Source organism: Chelmon rostratus, chromosome 17 (genome assembly GCF_017976325.1).
Source record: "Chelmon rostratus isolate fCheRos1 chromosome 17, fCheRos1.pri, whole genome shotgun sequence".
Taxonomy (NCBI): Eukaryota; Metazoa; Chordata; class Actinopteri; order Chaetodontiformes; family Chaetodontidae; genus Chelmon; species Chelmon rostratus.
In genome coordinates this window covers 20,210,167-20,228,786 of record NC_055674.1, presented here as the reverse complement: position 1 = coordinate 20,228,786, position 18,620 = coordinate 20,210,167, and the positions used below count along the sequence as shown (strand labels likewise).

At 43.2% G+C, this 18,620-nt stretch overlaps 1 protein-coding gene across 1 annotated transcript in view; it reads right to left on the bottom strand.

Annotated features, from left to right (window-relative positions):
* Window positions 1-18,620, bottom strand: part of LOC121621172 (carbonic anhydrase-related protein 10-like) — a 90,932-nt gene that overhangs the window by 16,710 nt on the left and 55,602 nt on the right. Inside the window, exons 4-6 of the mRNA XM_041957522.1 lie at window positions 2,088-2,273; window positions 1,260-1,355; window positions 875-947 (exon numbers count right to left, since the gene is read on the bottom strand). Coding sequence (XP_041813456.1) covers window positions 875-947; window positions 1,260-1,355; window positions 2,088-2,273 — 355 coding nt within the window. The remainder of the gene's footprint in view (window positions 1-874; window positions 948-1,259; window positions 1,356-2,087; window positions 2,274-18,620) is intronic.

Sequence of the window (18,620 nt, the reverse complement as noted above, 5' to 3'; positions counted from 1 at the left end):
TAAGGCCAGTGTGACCTAGAACAGGAGGTTTTGAGATGGAGGCCTGGCATGGGAGACATCTTGGGGCCCTCGACTTAAGATAGAACAGGTTGGCGTCAGGGATAAGGTTGTCTCTCTAGATTTGTCCTTGCAAACAGGTTGCTGGGCCGGTGATGTTGGATTCTCGAAGATGACCGAGCAGAGGAGAGAGAGAGCGCCCGACGGCAACGAGGAGGAGCCGACGACTGTTTCAGCATTTCTTCATGTTCTGTCTATAAAATACTGGGTCAGGGAGAGGTAGTGTGTCAGACTTCGTGAACTGACCCAACTCTGTTGTGGATCAGGGAAAAGTTAAGTCGAGACCCAGAGCTCTGTAACCTTGCACATTCTATTGATGTTAGAATAAAACTGATTTTTTGGGACTCAACAGCTTCTCCTATTGCTTTATTAAAAGAACCCAGAGGACCAGAGAGATTTTTGAGACTGTCCTCGACAACACGCATGCTCAGAGAGGGAGTCAGAAAGATTCAGCGTGGCAGGCTTCCTCTGGTAACGTTGGCTTACTGAACTATCGCAGCCTCACGGTGACAGGATTTTTAATTCTACCACTTTGAATAGGGAGGCGTGACAGCCAATGAGCGGCCTGTTTGACAGGACTGAGAAGACCGTGCGCAGACTTTCCTATAATCATCTCATATTATGGAGCAAATAGGTTATTCACAGCTGATTTACAGCTCACATTTACTCCTGGAAAATACATACAGGATACAACCTGGTAGGTGTTCAAAAGCAGAATTAGCTCGTTCAGGGACATGACATGGAGTGTGTGTGTGTGTGTGTGTGTGTGTGTGAGAGAGAGAGAGAGAGAAGGTGAGGGAGAGTCTTTGCGTCTTACGTCTGTAGTTGATTCTGGTGATGGTGTCTCTATTGAGCATGCGGTTGAGGAAGGAGTTGGAGTTTTCAGAGAGCTGAAAGACGACAAAGAGAGGTGGGGATCAAATATTCATCACAAACCAGTACAACACACACACACACACACACACACACACACACACACAAGGCAGCAAAACACATGTAGCAAGTAGCTTAAGGACTGAAACAGTGCACTTCTTGCTGTTCATCCATATAATATCATATAATCCACCAGTGAGAGGTTGTGTTTTTAATCTACCATATGTTCTGAGTGAGTCAAAGCGTCCAATAAGATCTGTTCCACATGCATTTGTTTTATAATTGGTCCTTCATTGTGTGTCAGTGTGCTCCCAGAAGGACGTGCCGACCTTTATGAAGATGGAGACCACAGCGATGCCATGAGGGCTCTTAGCTGCCTCGGTGTAGTTGGGGTACAGGTCCTGGTTATAGTGGATCAGCTGGACCTGCAAGAGAGGCGCAGTAACACAGAGCATTACAAGCTACACTCAAGTAATGAAAAGACTGTGTTTGCCACTTTGACTTGATGAAAATGGCTCGCCGTTCATTGATTTATCGCTCTTCATTCATCAGTCTTATTAATTGGATTTGTTTCATCAGAAAGGTCGAGTCACTCCGGAAATTGGCGCCGCAAAAATTAATCTGTGCATCTTTGCAAAACATGTGGGTTCAGGAGCTCGGTCGCGTAGCGAGCGGTCGAGCTACCACACTCACAGCTTCCTTTCAGCATCTCTGCGTGTCTCTCAGGACAGAGCGGATTGTGATCGCTGGCTGGTCCGAGACAGAGAAGGCCAGCGAATCTCCACACAGCCCCAAACTCCGCAAAGACAAGCAAACACTGGCTTTTCCTGTCCTGATAACCAGGTTTGAATTCACTTCAGGCCTGATAACAAGATGAGCTCTGAGAGAACGATTGCTCCTGCATGAAAAGTTTTCCTCTTAATGAGAGAGGACGGCCTCAGAATAACTTGCTCCGTGTGGGTGTTGTGTGTACATTTCTCTGTTTCATGTGTGTGTTATTAATCATAATGAGTTTGCCGATGTCTCTGTCTGCTCTTCGCAATTGCCTTCCCGCCTATTAGTATTCACCGCCCCTCTGTCTTTGTGGCTGTGTTCATGTGTGTCTGCGTACACGAGCACGCTGCAAATGTGCATGTGTCGTGTCCGTCTCGTCTTACCTCTCCGGGAAAGCCCTGTCCGTTCAGCAGGTGCTCTGAACCCTGGGAGTCCTCGCTCCCAAAATGGAGGCGGACCTCCTCCAGCCTGTAGCTGTAACCCAGCGGGCCCCCCGAGATGTTCACCAGGTGGGCTTTGTCCGGCCGCAGGGACACGTGTTTCCCCGTGTTGTACATGGTGCCTCCCATCTGCAGAGAGACAGGCGGGGATGGGCGTCAGGGACACGCTGGCTGTAGTTTCACACAGGCTAATGTTATTAATATCCAGAACAGCAGACATTTCATACAACCCAGATTCCGAAAAAGTTGGGACATTGTGTAAAAAGCAAATAAAAACAAAATAAGGTCATTTGCAAACAAACAATCATGTGTTCACAAAGTGATGAACTTCGCTCCATCCTCGCTCGTGAGCGACTGAGCCTTTCCAGGATGCCTTTCCATTTTTGGAGCCTTCCACAACTTTCCCAGTCTTTAGTTGCTCCTGTCCAAACTTCTTTGAAACACGCTGATGCATCAAATTCAGAATAAGCAGATATTTACAAAAATCAGTGAAGCTGATGAGGTTGTTTTTTAATGCTAACACAGCATTTAGTTTAGAGCACTTACTCTTACAGTGATGTCATAGTCATCATTCATCAGATTCAGTGTTGTAAAAATTCCCATGTTGCTACTGTAGAGCAACAGAATGCTACAACCATACTGTGACAATACAAGAAGCTTGGATAAGTACTTTTGTGACTTGACATGCATACACACACACATAACTGCAACAAGCTTTTAGTCTATTACCATGTGTGTTGCATATATTATTATTATCATTACCATTATTCTAAGTGTGCTCCATGACACTTTCACCCACAGCGCTGTAATGAACCCTTGTTTTATTTTTAACATGGGTAATCCCATTGCCTCCGGCCCGAGCAGCGCCATGGCCCACTTATAGAACTATAGCGGCTTTGTCATCTGAGTGGAAAAAGCAGGCTGCGCCGTGATGTGTGACGGGTCTCGCTGCAACCTCTTTTCTTCCCCGTCTTTTATGGAGACTTTAGTGCGCTGACTCTCTCAGCCTAATTACGGAACGAGAGGACAGTTCTGCTTCACTTGTTCAGTCTGGGTGTTAATGTTATGTTATGCAAAGTTACATCAAGTCATGCAGAGCAAGTGGCAAAGCATGTCGCAGGCAGGACAAAAGAGCTACAGAGCGCCGTGCGTGTTTCTTCATGTGCTGTAAATGAAAGAGGAACTGAACAGGCCCATAACATATTCAGTCTAATTAATATATTAGGGGCTTATTAACCTATTCAGATTCTTGATACCCCTCTTGAAGGGCTTAGCACGCTATCCTACCTCACACACAGCCAGCCAATAAAACAAAGAAGAAGAATGAATGACCATTCCTGTGCCCGAGGATTTTTACTGCATGTCAAAATATGCTCTGTAATGCCTTGTTCACTGTGTCTTCTTCAGGTTGAGCTTTGCATTCAGCGCAGGGTTGTTGTCCTTGTTTTTCCTGTAATATACTGTAACTCCGCAATTCCTCTCTGACCAAGCAGATCTGTTTGTGTGGATTAAAACATCTTTTCCCGTTGTTCATAGAGCCCCAGAGCGGCGTGCTGTCAGCTCCTCGCAACCCCCGCTGGCAACACATCAACCATTAATGTTCTTTACCCGCACGCAAACTATTTTCATCATACATATTGTATGACATTCGCTGCGTTCACATATTCATTACCGCTGTTTGTATATAATAAATGAGGGGAGAGCACTCAGCCTCGGTTTAATTGTGGCATGCCACTGCCGGGGTTGTATGAAATTAAACCATTACTCACCAGCCTGAAATCCATTCACAGCGTAATCCTTAAAGAAAAGCACCACATCATTTTTTAAAAGAGGCTCAGGATTTTGAATCTAAAAATGACTTTTTCACTCCTCTACGTCACTCAACAGGTTCTGTGACAGGTAGCTCAGAGGCTAAGAGCTTTCCTATTACTGTATGCCGTATAATATATTTATAGACATTCTTATCCTACACCCCTCGTACTTTTTTTGCATGAGACTCATGAGCTCGAAGGTTTGGTTTTAATTGTGATTCAGCAAACTCTCTTAGTTGCACAAACTTGTTTTAAATTTCTTGTTTAAACCTCATGAATGCCGCCTGTTCTGTAGGTTTGTGAGCTTCGATCATTGGAATAATCAGCACGGGTGTGTTGATTTGCTGCTTACTGTTAGCTGTTGGTGGACTAGTCTCATTCAAAAAAAAATAATAGCAGAAAAAAGAAGGAGAAAAACTTTACACCACAGAGCTGTAAGTGTCAGCAGTGTTCATAAAGAACACATGGTTCGACAGTACGTGACAGTCACTAGATAGATGAGAGGACACACTGCGGTGCTGGTTGTTATAATAGAGCAGGTTCATCTGGATGGTGACAGAGAAAGACTCGGGGGCAGCTGCTGGAATCACATTTTGGTTATCAACTGCTGATATGGACAACCGCAAATAAACCTGAATTTAATGTACTGTGCTGTAAACACTATATTATAAAGGCCTGGTCACACCAGCATCGAACACTGCACAGTACATTCAATTATTTCCAAAGGAATTGCTAGCATTGGTGCATTCGCTTGCAGGGGCGAAGTAAATCCACACAAATCTTTCCTGTCATGTTCAACTTTTGGATAATTTCGACTGGCTAATTCGCGCCATTGAATAGCAAATCGTCTGAACCGAGTGAGAGGGAATCCAAAATGGAAGAAGCCATTCGTTCAGATTTAGTCACCCCTCTCCCCAGAGTGTAAAGTGTTCCACAGAAGAGGAATGGGTGGTAGATAGTCATGAGATAGGAGTCAGTGGAAAAAATGTCTTCATGATAAACTGTGTGAAATTATTGTTCCCTTGAAACTAAAAAGCTCTAAGATCTGAATTATTATGTGAAATGTATTTGTGGACAAAGGCAGACTATTTGTATATGACTTGCATGACAGGCTTGAGCCAAATTTGGATTCATTTCATGCCTAAAACAGGTTAAATTATCTACAAACTAAATGTCTACTGATGTCTCCTGGGAACAAAGTTGTTGGTACAAGAGTTTCTCACAGGGAACAAAAAGCCCCCAAAATGTCTAAAACCTGAAAATCAGGACAACATATACATAATTGTTTTTAATAATGGCAGAAGCTGTTCATTCAGGCAGCTTCAGTTATTAAGGAGAGGCTGAAGGAGGCTGCATCGGTGAAGCATCATTGACAGCTGAATAAAGGCACAGCTGTGCAGAATCGTTTCTAAAATACAGCACGATCTGAAGTTGGAGCGGAGAAGCAGGTGTTCGTACAGATGAGCAGCAGAGATGCTAACATCTCAAAGGATTTCCTCGTCTTTTAACAACGCGGCGTCAGACGACGGGGTTGCTGCACAGCGGGTGGAGCATGGCGGTTCCATGTGGGAGCCCCCTGCGCCGGATTGAGGGGAACAAATCAAACACACTCCAAGTAATTGAGAACAAACAGGTTAAAGCTGTTTGATGTGTGGTCTTCGAAAAACCAAAGCAGCGTGAGGCAAATCTTCAAAGCCTTCGCCTGTTTTCTGACAAGCATGTGATGGAATCGAATGTGTGGAGAGGGCAAAGACTGAGGATCCGAGGATGGTGAAAAAGCGGGAAAAAGACAGAATTGGGGAGGGGGGGGGGTGAAGCTGGAGAAAAAGGGAGCTGTGACGGCTGAGTGGTTAGGCGGTGGACGTGAAATCTAATGAGGACCTCTGAGCTGGCTCAAACCCTGCCAACAGAGAGGGGAAACGGAGCAACATTAAATGTTTGGGGTGGGGGTTTGTCTATAAATGCGCTAACTGAAATGCTATTCATATGGAAGAGCCAGCTCCATCAGCCATTTTTCATCTTCTCGTGGCAGCAGAGGCCAAGATTAGAGGCCTTCAAACCATCACCGGTCATCACCGAACCAGACCATCTGTTATTTGAAAGCTGGGACCCGGATCCATGCAGAACCAGATCTATCTTAAAGCTGCTCTATGCATTTACCAGACACCCACTGATAGAAACTGCACTGTAAAACACTCATACACAAATAAAACACCTAAGCTACAGAAGCCCCTGAAGACAAACTGTACATACAGACTAACAGCTAACCTGAATGAGGTAAATGAGGTGAGGAGGAGGAAGAAGAGGAGACAAATGACAAACACATGATGGTCCATCTGACCGGAACTTATTATTATTATTTACTTAATAAATAAACTTAATATACTTATTATTTACAACTTCTTGATTGAAAACATCTTTGAAATCGTGCTTCTCTAATCCACACAGCATCATGCCTGAGTGGACAATGTAGACAATGGCAAGTCATAACACTAGCATGATAATAAACTTTATATATATATATATATTTGTACAGCGCCTTTCAGACAGCAACTGAAGCACTTTGCAACAAAGAAATCCACAGGCACTCAGTGAATACTTCCCATAGAAAAGACAGAAGGAACATAAAAACGGGGATGAAAAATGTATGTAAAATGAGAAGGAGAATAAAACCCACTGGATAATGATCGTAAAAGTGAGATAAAATAAGGATGAAAATAAAGACAATGCATAACATGAGATGGGAAATAAAACAAGAGAGTAATAGTAATAAAATCATGTTAAAAATAGATGACACAAAATCAAGTAAAATGTAAATGAAGTGCAGTAGTGCATTAAGTGCGAGGGGAAGCTCCAAACTTTCAGAGCAGGAAGCCATAGTTAGTTAAAGACTAAAGTGAAGGGATACGTTTTTAGCTTTCTTTTAAAAATATTTATTGAGCTCCTTCCTTCATATCTGTAGGTACGATAAGATGATATAACATAAAACTTCCCTGCCAGGGAAATTAGGGTGTTGCAGGCAGCAAGCAAATAGCAAAAGTTGGCTATATATGTACATTTTCTACAAAAAGACTATAAACATATATTGCCAATGGAAAATATCTGAGAAATTGCACATTCAGTGTGTAGTTTGTTCCAGAGCTTTGGGGCGACACTGTAAAAGGCTGCATCCCTGATTTTCTCTCAGCTGTTGCTGGAAACCTCCAATAAATCAGCAGCAGATGATCACAGTGTTCTGGAAGGGAAATAATAAAGGAGGCAGTTAGCCATGTAGCTTGGTCCCAGCCCATTAAATGCTTTGTATACAAGGAGGACCTTCAAATCAGCTCTGAATGTTACAGGCAGCCAGAGCAGAGCAGCTCAAACTGGACTAATGTGCTCCCTGCTCCTGGTTCTGGTTCATAGCTGCGGAGTTCTGAATGAGCTGAAGTCGCTCAGCGTTTTTTTATGGGGGAGGCCAGTAAACAGTGCTGACAGGATAACACCAGGACTTGTAACTTTATAACTTCATAAGATTTATAATCTTCATGACATGACTTGAAACGCCTGCTTTAAAAATGCTGCAGCTAAAGGGCCAACACAGGAGGTGAAGGGGTTCGACTCGGGGACAAACACTGTAATATGTTGATAATATGTTTGTTGAGCTCATCTGTGTTCACATCAGCAACAAAGCAGGTTTTAACTGAAGTTATGTGTTATAAGTTCACAAGTCGTTGCAATAAACTGAGGACGGGTGGGGGCGGTGTTTAATACCTGGTCAATGGGGGAGAATGATACTGTAGAGTTCCCAGCATTCTCTGTAATAATCTCGGAAAAGTAATCCTTTCTTGCCAGACGTATTGCTTTGTTATAGAGAGTCATGGCTTCCTTGTACATATCACACTGAACTGCGAGCCCAGTCTCTTAATCTCCTTAAGGCTGCTATTGTTTAACCGTGGAGAGATTCTCTCAGTCGACCTCTTTTTAGCCTTTAGCAGAGCAACAGTGTTCAAACCAGACGCCATGGTGTTGTTGAGATGTTCAACCATGTCATAAAGAGCAGTTGTAGCTGTGTGACTCAGCTGATCTCGTAATATTACAGAACTTTGCGTCAGCCTTGCCATTTAGGAATCTCTTTTGAACCAAAAATTCTCAAAACACACAGCGATCAGTCAGAAATAGGTTTCTATTAGAGAAACACTGTCAGTGTTTAACTCCGTTGTCCAGGATGTTACCATGCCGATGAGTGGCTTCATTCACATGTAGCAACTAGAAATAGGGACTATACTATAGAACTATATTCACCATATCTGTGAGGTTACATGACCTAAACTGACCATTCACTAAATCCCTCCCCCAATAAGTGACTAGGCTAAGCAAGCCTTCTCATTTGGGGGGGAAGTGATACAAAAGTACAAAAAAAAAATCATATGGATATTTCATTTTATAGCATATATTAATTTCCTATAAATGTTAGTGAAAATCATCATATGGCATGATGCTGCTGCTGGTTGTCTGGTAAACAGGAGAAGGTGGCAGATAGCGAACATGTGAGATAAAAACAATGTGGAGGCACAGACAGACAGACAGACAGACAGACAGTGAAACACACAATGAAAGAGAATCAAGGTTGACTTTCGCTTCCCAGAAAAGCCATTAGTCAAAAGAATAACACAATTGTCTCGGTTCATACCTTTCGCTTCTTTTGGGGTTGAATTTGCAATTAGAAAAGATGAATGACTCGGGCAGGCAGTGTGAAATGAGCCAGAGACATTGATAGAAAGATGCCCCTCCTTCACAGAGCTGTGTCGTCGTGATGTACATACAGCTGCACGTAGTTACCATGTGTGAAGCTACAGTACTGAACAGCTGCTTACGCTTCTATGGATGTCATGGATTATTATCATGATTAAAATATCCTGAGCGTGCTGCATACGATCAGCCCGACGCACCGTCACTCCTTGCACTAGAAATTAATTGGAAGAGAAACAGATAGTGACAGAGACAGAGAACCAGGATCAGTCAGTCAAACAATCACGCATCCAGCGGGGAAAGAGACAAAGGGAAAGAGAATTAGCACAACTGACAAAGAGAAAGAGCAATAATGAGGAAAAGAGGAACAACCGATGGAAGGAGAAATGGGCAGAATTGGACACAGACTCGGTTGAGAGCAACGAGTTGGATGGTGAGTTTGAGAGACTCAGAGAAACACTTTTGGATGAGAGAGACAGAAATGGGTTAGGAAGCGCTTTGGCTCCTCAGAGAAACAGTAAGCGAAATGAAATGCTAATATTTAAAAGAGGAAAAGTGATCGGTCCCACCTGGGCCTGGGCCGTAATAGGCCACTGCATAATGCATGTAACCCAATGAGCACACAGCGAGGGCCGAGATTTTAATTTAAGTCCTCTGCTCTGTCGGTATCTATTAGAGACAAGCTCTCTGGCTTTCCCTCTGTTGACACTGTGGGCTTAATTATCACACTGGAGGACGGTGAGTAGAAAGCTCTGCTTTGCTTGCTCTTTCGCAGCACTACGCTACTGGAGGCCGGTGATTTCCAACCACTCTGGCCCTCGGGGATCCCAGCTAGGCACTCGTGATAAAGAGACACACGGCTGCAGGGCTGAGCATCTCTTACCAGGCTAATCCATACTTCAGAGAGATGTTTACTGCTTCTTCTTCAGCAGCAAGGTGTGTTGCATTTGTGAGGCGCCAAAATCTGATCCTGATCAATTACACTGTTCACATGAAATATTTACACACCCTAATTCAAGCTATAGAAATGCTCATGGAAGAACATTTCGAACCAATATGGAAGCTGAAAGTTGCCCTATTAGCTACATGCAGCTCGACATTCAGCTCCACACACTGCATCAGCTTGGGGAGTTGGCATCGTTCTAGAAGTGAGCGTGTTGATTATGGAAGTCAGATTTCCAGGTCTTTAACCCTCCATCCATCCACCCTGACCTCCTCTCCGTGAGGCTGTGTGGCCCTCTAACAACACCACTCTGTGTGTTTCTGGCCTGCTGTGCTGTAAAGTGATAATTCACACTCCCAGTAGAGATCATTGTCACTAAACGTGAGTATCTAAACATTGGTTTAATGTCGTCTTGGCGCTGATCAAATGCAGTTGTTGTCCTTGTGAGGTATCTTTACAAAAGCTCTCTGCTTGTTAGAGGAGATAATGAGGCATCTGATATTAGAAGCTGTAGCTTCAAAATAAAAGCTGTAAACAGGGACTTTTATTTTGCTAATGGGGCGTTGCTGGATTCCTGCTGGTTGCCTCTTCACTAATTCTTGAACCCAGGATACCTTAACAATGCTTTCATGTACTGCTCATTAAATTACGTGTGTGGGAATCATCAATCTGATTGATTGCTTTAAGAAGATGAGCACTTGGCCCATGTAACCTTCAGCCGGTGTCAGGCTATTAACATCTGCTTATTAGCTTTGCAGGTTGTAACCATTCCAGGACTTATTCAGACCCGAAACAAATTCCTCTCCTTCATCCAAAGCCCTCATTAGACAGTAAGTGCCTCCATCTTTTTAATTATGTTTATTTATTTGTTTATATATTAATTGGATGACTGGACCACTGCAACCATACCCTGCTCTCCTCTTTGTAATTCCCTGAATTAACATCATCAATGCCAGTCTTATTTTTATATCTGCTTCTTCTTTTATGCAATTAATACATCTCCGCGCTCCAAATGCATATGACTGATGGGTATTCACGGCCTTGAAAAGCTTCAAGCTGCTTTTTTCCACTCTGTTCAAATGTGAAATTGCCTCTCAGTGGTATGTTTGTAGGTCAGTAGAATCTCTTGGTCTTTAGGTCATATAGTCTCGTCGGTATTTCAGTCTTTTTTTTCCAAACCCACTTATTGAAAATTGGTCTATTTATTTTCAATGGCAGCAGATGTTTTGAGTCTAAGATGATGTTTGAGAACTTAGATTTGGTTGCTAATAGCAACCGTCTAGCGCTGATATGTCCATTTTAATGGATGCTCTCATGTCCAGGGTCTCAGACTCATTTGCGTTCAGGCTGCATTATCATTTGACCTTGATTGGCTTGCAATTTGGCGTTCAGGCGAGCTTATTTTTCTTTCCCCTTTTGTCTTCCTCTAAAATACATTGTGGAATTGAATGCCATGCCTGTTGATCGCATCTTAAATTACATTCTCTGTGTACTTGCAACAAAGTCATAATTTGGAAAAACAGTCCAGATATGCTTCAAACAGCGGTTCTGCTAATCATTTTCTTTAAAGCTGCACTACAGTAGGTAGCTTCAGTGCCTCCTGCACTCTGCTGCAAACTTTTAATTTGTCACGTACTGTGGGCAGAACTGATTTCCTGCCAGAATTTCATTTGAGCAAAGAGACCCAATATAGTGTACATCACGCCACGTCTGTTATAGTGAATGGGAAAGTGCTGCTGCTGCTGCTGAGGGGCTTGGCTGGCTGAAAGCTGAGGTCGGATAAGATGATACACTGTTTGCCTTTTAGTTCTGGTCTGCTTCATGTTCACACTGACTTTTTCCTGTTGAAAGTAAGCTGAATTTGTAGAGTTGTATTTGATTGCCTTTGATTGAACTCCAAGTTCACTCTCGCTTTTTGGTACTACTGTTGATTGCTGTGATGCCAAAAGACAATTTTCCATGTCATGGACAATAATTTCTAATAGCCTAACCTAACCTAATATGATAATCCCCACACTCTAATTCGCATAGGTGTTACCATGGTTACTTGACAATCTCACATAAATATGCACATACATCGCTGGTACAGAGCACAAACATTACTTGCACAGATGGATTCAATTGTACTTTATCCTAAGAATTGAAGTTAAAAGTCATAGATTTAATTTCATGCAACAAACAAACCACACAAGAGTCTGTCGTACTGTGTGATGCCACGTTTACGGGCAGTGTGAGCATGAACTACAGCAGACCGAAAGGACAATGTGTTTTTTCCCTTGGTCTGGACTGGATGGACCAAACGGATACATGCGCTGCCATCGCACTCAAACTGATGCTCTTATTTTGTGGTGCGACTTTTTATGCTGATAAGTGCTGAAGGAGAGTATGAGATGTTGTGTGTGTGTGTGTGTGTGTGTGCACATGGCAGAGAGAGGGAGACAGATAGGCTGTCAAAATGATTAATTCCCTGTTTGAATGACCCCACGCTCACCTCTGTCTTCTTCCATCTACTCCCCTCCTTCGTTCCCTTACCTCTCTCTCATTCTTTTCTCATCTCTTCCAACCTCCTGACTCGCTCTCCCTCATCCTGTTCTCCATTTCACTCTTCCTCCTCTCCTCTCCCCTGCTTAATCACAAACTCCTTTCAGTCTGTTTTCTTTTCTTTCGTTTCCTCATTTTATTTCACTTTGTCCTCTCCTGACATTCCTCTTGTCACTCAAGTCAAACTGGTCTTTAGCTGCGTGGTCTGCTCTCCCCAATGGTTTCTCCTCCACGTATGAAGTAGAAGCACCCAACATGGGTTGGTATTGGTTTCTCCTGAAGAGAAGGCAGCTGGCAAACAACTGGCCTGTTTGTTTCGTTTGTTACCTCTGCTTCTTCAGTTTTGCTCATTGCAGCCATGTTTAACGTAGCCTATACCCCTAACCTCCTAGTTTATTTGCCTCAAACCAGTTAATGGCAACAAGCCTAATTTTCTTTTAATATTGTTTTTTTGACAAAGCTCGCTTCAAATTTACTTGACAGCTCGATGGAAACATGGCTGGTATGACAGAATAGGCCTTGCGGACATTTCTCCCCAGTGGCCACCAGTGGTACTGCAACAGCAATACAATTCATTTGACAGACAGAAAACACCCATGGAGGGCCGTTATGTGTAAACCTGTTGATGTCGCACCTTAAACAGCAACACAGATCCATTATTCTTCTTTGTATTAACAATTTTAAAAGCAAACATTTAATTTAGACCTTTAAAACTTTTAAAAAAATGTCTGTATGATTATTTTACTGTAAGGTCCACAAGCGGGCAGATTCAGGGAAAAAGACATCATGCATCATGGGCCGCACAGCATGTAAGGCAACAACAATTTTACCATAGCCGTGAAAAAATAACCCAATCAGAAGGCTAACCTTCAAATAGTTTTACATAACTTTTTTACACTTCATTTAGTAAACTGCATGGGACTGGAGGAAGAGCACGTGATCTGGCACTCTCAAGCTCTTCAAGGCAAAGCTCAAATCAGATCAAATGGATGATGCAAATGTAACACAATCCCTGATTACAAACACAGAGAAGAGTGTTATTTGTCTCTTGGCCTTGAAGATCAAACTCAGTCTGTCCTTCCACAGAACTCTCTGGATATTACTATTTAACGCCACATCAAAATTACATGAAATCTAATAAAGAAGTCCAAACTGTCTCTGGGTCAGTTAATGAAAAGTTGTCGTCAAACATCAATTACTGTGTGAGTGAGTGGGTGTGTGCGTGTCTCTGTGTGTGAGTGTGTGTGTTTGTGCACCTTTGTGTACTGGAGTCTGTCCATGAGATAGGATATGACTAATGAACTGTCACTTTCAGCACACACACACACACACACGCACGCACGCACACACGCATGTGCGCTGTCCAATCTATTAGTAAAATGTCAGCGTGCTGCAGAGCATTCAAAGTCTCCGTGAAGACCGTCATTTGTCATATCTGGGGGTCTTATCACACCTCTCTGTAGCATCTCTTTGCTGCCAATGTGAAGGTCACTCTGTCACTGTGTCGGCTGTAAATGGAGTTGATGGCCTTTCCTGAGCAGCACGGTCACAAGATGACATACAATAGACTGCAGGGTGATATTGTTGCCGATTGGCTATTAATGAACATGCACCCTTGAGACTATGTTATCTGTTCGCACAAAATAACCGATAGCAGCCTACAAACAGAGTAAATATTGACAGCACAATGGGCAGATGAGTATGTTAAAGTAGATTAAGTGAGCATTTCGACTGTGAGCTGCTCTGCTACGATGACTTGTTAAACACAATCTCACCTCTCGCTGTTGCCTCGTCCCCAAAGGACAAGCCAAAGAAAATGTTCAGAGGTCACCTGACACCAACTTTCAAATCTCACTGACCTTCTGCGTCTCAGAAAGAAGGAAGGGCTCAGATTCCATTGTCCTGTATCTCGTCTTGTGTGATAAATGTGACACGTTGTGTAGGTTCACATCTGCTGCTTGTGAACTCGTGCCTACACTTCTGCAAATATCTGACCAGTTTGATAATATAACGAATGAGGTAACCAAGCGCAACACTATGAATGCCTTCCAGGAACGGCTGTCTGATCATGTGCTGTATTATCCTCACATTTAAATGATGTCTCCCTTCTCTCTACGATGGCCGGCAGATCAGGTATAAACATTTCTGCCTTCCAGCAAGGTCAGGCAACAACATCTACAAGTGATTAAAACCAAAAAAGGCAGCATAAAACATAATTAAAACAGGACGTGATTATTTGTTGATCCTTTTTGACATATATTCAGGTGAAAACAGTACAAAGACAATATATTACAGTACATCATCAACTTCATTGATTTTTGTAAATATCTGCTTATTCTGAATTTGATGCCAGCAACACATTTCAAACAGCATTACTGTTGTTATCAAGGGACAGCAGCAACAAAAGACTGGGAGAGTGTTTTATTTATTGCTGTTTGAGCTTCACTGTGCTGACTGACTTATGTGTGTTAGTTTTCTAACAGTAAATCTCAGTTCAGCATCTAGCAGCAGGATTCTGTGACATCGCAACTAATTTGAAACCAATCATGGCCCAGTATGCAAATTACAAGAGCAATGTCTCAATGGGACCCCCTGACCCCCGAAAGAAATAAAATGTTTCTTTATGTTGTGAACGCTTCACGCTCAGAGACGTTTATGATCAGACAACTTTATTTTGAAATCCTGGATATGTTTCCATTCGTCAATTAGTGTGTTAATTGTACCCCTGTAAAGTCAGTAAAGTCTTCACTAATTAGCATGTTTGGAAATTTGACTAGCCAAGTGTTCAACACTTCACTTCACTCAACACAAACAATAACGTACTGCACTTACACTGCGATAGCATACTATGAGTCCTTTCTGCAACTGATTGTTGAGGTGTGTATTGGTGAGTAAAGGTGGTCATAATGCATCATCAGCCACATCAGTCAGCCTCCAGTTTATGACTAGTCAAGAGCAACCAAGTTATAATAAGTGCAGTAGTGAGTGCAGTCATAAAGCATTATGAATGCATTATAATTCACTCTGCATGTCCCATAACACACTGTAGATGTTTTCTTCATAGAAAGTGTCACCAAACTTTTTGTGGAGACGCTATATTAGCAAAAGTTTATTTCAAAAAGTATTTTGATACGCTCAACAAAACGTAACAGAAGTGTGGGGGACCTTTGAATGATTACAATGCCTTGGCTGTGTAGAAGGCAAGTTAGCCAGCTAGCTTAGTTAGCTAGATTAGCTAGCTAACTTCCAGGAGGCTACCAGCGAATACAGTACAGATTCATTTACATATGGGATTCAAAAAAGGTTCATAAAAGTGAACAAAACAGTATAAATGACTCACATGTGGCGGTGGTGTGCCTTCTTAACCGTCCCTGTGCATCTCTGCCCAGTAATCAGTAATGCTACTAGCAATCTGGAGCTAACTCACAAATGCATTCATAACCCCAAACATTGAATTTATGTACCTGCACTGAAAATGTCTCAGGACTGTGGCACAGACGTAACAGCATAGTGACAAGGAGCGATCTTGTCAGCCCACAGTGACAGAGCTCCGGCCTTTTCGTGCCAGTGTTGCCCAGCAGGAACTTGAAGATGATGAGGATGACGGTGGGTGAAGAAGCATGTTGGACTTTTCCCTCAGCCTCCGACTCACTAATCCAGCCCCTGCTCTGGGCAACAGGTGCATGGACAGACACGCAGGCCTTTTAACCATCATATTTGTACTTACTGAGACGAAACTCCTCAGCCAGGTTTGCGCTGCGCTTATGTTGTGTGTGCCTGTGCGTCTATACGGATGTGTGAAAACAGCAAGGATTACTGTAGAACTGTATGCAAACGCTGCCCGTGAATTTCCAGGCAACAAAGAATCTGTTGCCGACAGCGGGAGCCAATACAGCCAATCTGTTGTGCAGCAGCTTCTGAGGAAACTCACTTACAAGAAGCTCGAGCACGAGGGAGGCTGGCCCGGATAACTGGATAACACACAGGTGCACGCCACACACACACACACACACGCACACACACAAGTCAAAGGTGTCCAATTTTGTTTTTGCCTTTCTAACCTACGCACACGCCCACAAGCATTCCACAGTCGCGCAAACACATGCGCTCGCATTTGCCCTCGATCTTTGATATCGTTTCCTCGTACACAAACACAATCTCAGCGTACACATGCTTTCCACTCCTCTCTCTACCTCGCTCTCTCTTCTCAGCACACTCACAAACAGTCACACACACACACACACACACTCGCCAGGACAGATGGCCATGCTATGTGCTCCCGCTCAGCAGATGCACAAGAGCATTAATCATGAAAAAAGACCCAGAGGATTTAACTCGTACTACAGTTGTGCCGCTTCCTGTAAACGGCCCTGATTCATTTCTCTTTTGAAGAGCATCGACAGTCGAACCTTCCTTTAATATACAGATGCAGACGCGCCACATAAGGCGGAAAGGAACTGGCTATTTGATGGTTTTAAAAGCAAGAAATCATGGGATATATACAAATCCCCTAACATATCAAGAATTGGGGATGAGGAAAGCAGATTATTGTTATAAAGTATTATAGCGATGCATTTATATCACGGTGACACATAGCAGTGATAAAGGCGACCTGCACTCACAGAGACTGTAACTCAGAGGTTTAGAGCTCAGTGTTCCTCCCACCAGGTGCAGTCACAGTCATATTTATGCACGCATGGTAATGTGAGACTCTTTGGATAAAAACGGCATGATTGGTTCGTCTCTGGATAGTAGCAGGATGAGTTGGCACTCCCGCTCAGTCAGATCATTGCCATAGGTCTAAGGCCTGATGACGTGCTGCAGCTTAGAAATGTCAACAGGGCAGGTAAATGAGAAGAGAGGTATGCAAACAGAACAGATCTTCAAGAAAAATATGTTGGGCATATTTCCTGTCCTGTGTACTGGATTCCAACGGGAAAAAAATCACACAGTTCTGCCTGGTGGGTCTGAACATCGGCCACGTCTGCAACAAATTCTGCATACACCAACCAAATATCTTCAAGTGGGTGATTATCAAATGACTGACAAAGAGATCATGGGCTAACAGCCACAAAGTTCCTCTACCCGAGTCAAACTCAAAGCACTTCATACAGGACTAGTTAGCTTCGTTTCCCAACGACCAGTGGACAGACTTGTATCAGAGTACATTGAAGGAGATCTGCAGCCTTTGCAGCTCATTTAAAAACATGAACTAGTTCACTTTAATCTGTGTGAACTGAAAGTTGAGCTAGCTGTTGTGGAGTGTCATCTCGCACCACAAGAGTGCAAAAGTGGTGTGATTTGGTGGTTTGGTCCAGCTGTTTGCTGGTGTTGGCTCCGTGCTTTGTGGCCAGGGATGTTTCGGTCCAGGATCAATATCCTATATTTGTTTTGAGGTCTAGAAATGAGTCCGGTGAGTTGTGAGTCCTTTCGGTGGGGCTTGAGTGTTTTCAGACAATAACAGGCACAGTTATTAACAGTGAGACTTTGTCTTTTGGGAGCAGTGAACCTTCAGCATCTCATACAGGGGACTTGGTTCCTTCAGGGCCGCAGTTTAGAGGTCAGACACATTACAGGCAAAGGTAACATTAGACGTCCTTCCTCGTGCCCCGGTGGGGTCGTGTAGTCTCTGGTAGGCTCTGGCGGGCTGCCTGAGTAACCGTTTCGTTTTTTTCATTTTGTATGCCTGTTAGTATTCCTAATTATTTTGGGGATCTCTTTGGGGCCCCCGTCTTTGGCCCCTCTGCTATTCACAGTGCTGTTAGCGACATCAACTGGCCAGCAGCCGGGAGAATGGCCCTCAGTGTCCAGCCTTGAAGAAGTACTCCTCGCAAGATTTCCTCAACCAGCAGAGGAGCTTCATTCAGAGCAGGTAGGAGTGGGACTCGTGGCTGGAATACTCACTAAACATGCAGCTTTTTTAGGCTTTTCCTACAGTCCTAGATCTGTTTCTGTTATTCAGACGGTAGTTTTTCAGTCAGTTTTCCAAGTTTTCAAAGCTGGACTGCTGTCTTTTACATCTACAAGTCCTATTTGATTGTGGAATATTACCATTATCATTTTTTAAACTTAAAGCCACTGAAAATTTTCACTATAATATTAAATATTCAAGACTAAATAAGCATCAATCATCTATATAAAGGTTTTATTGGGTATTATAAGAGTTTAACAGTCTAAACCACAACTTCATCAGGACTGTGTTGATGTGGTTCAATGAGATTTGATGGACAACCTGCCGCATCACCACCGGAGGAGTTGGATCTTGGAAGACAACATTGTTTGAAATCAATAAATAAAAAAGATCACAACACATTGTGCTAAAACCATCCCACACCAGAAATGTACAAATACTGGGAAAGCCAGAGCACACGGTTTCACAGTTCATCAAAGCAGTTCTGAGAAAATCCGACAAGACTTTCCCATAACACAGCTGGCCCGGCTGCCAGAAAA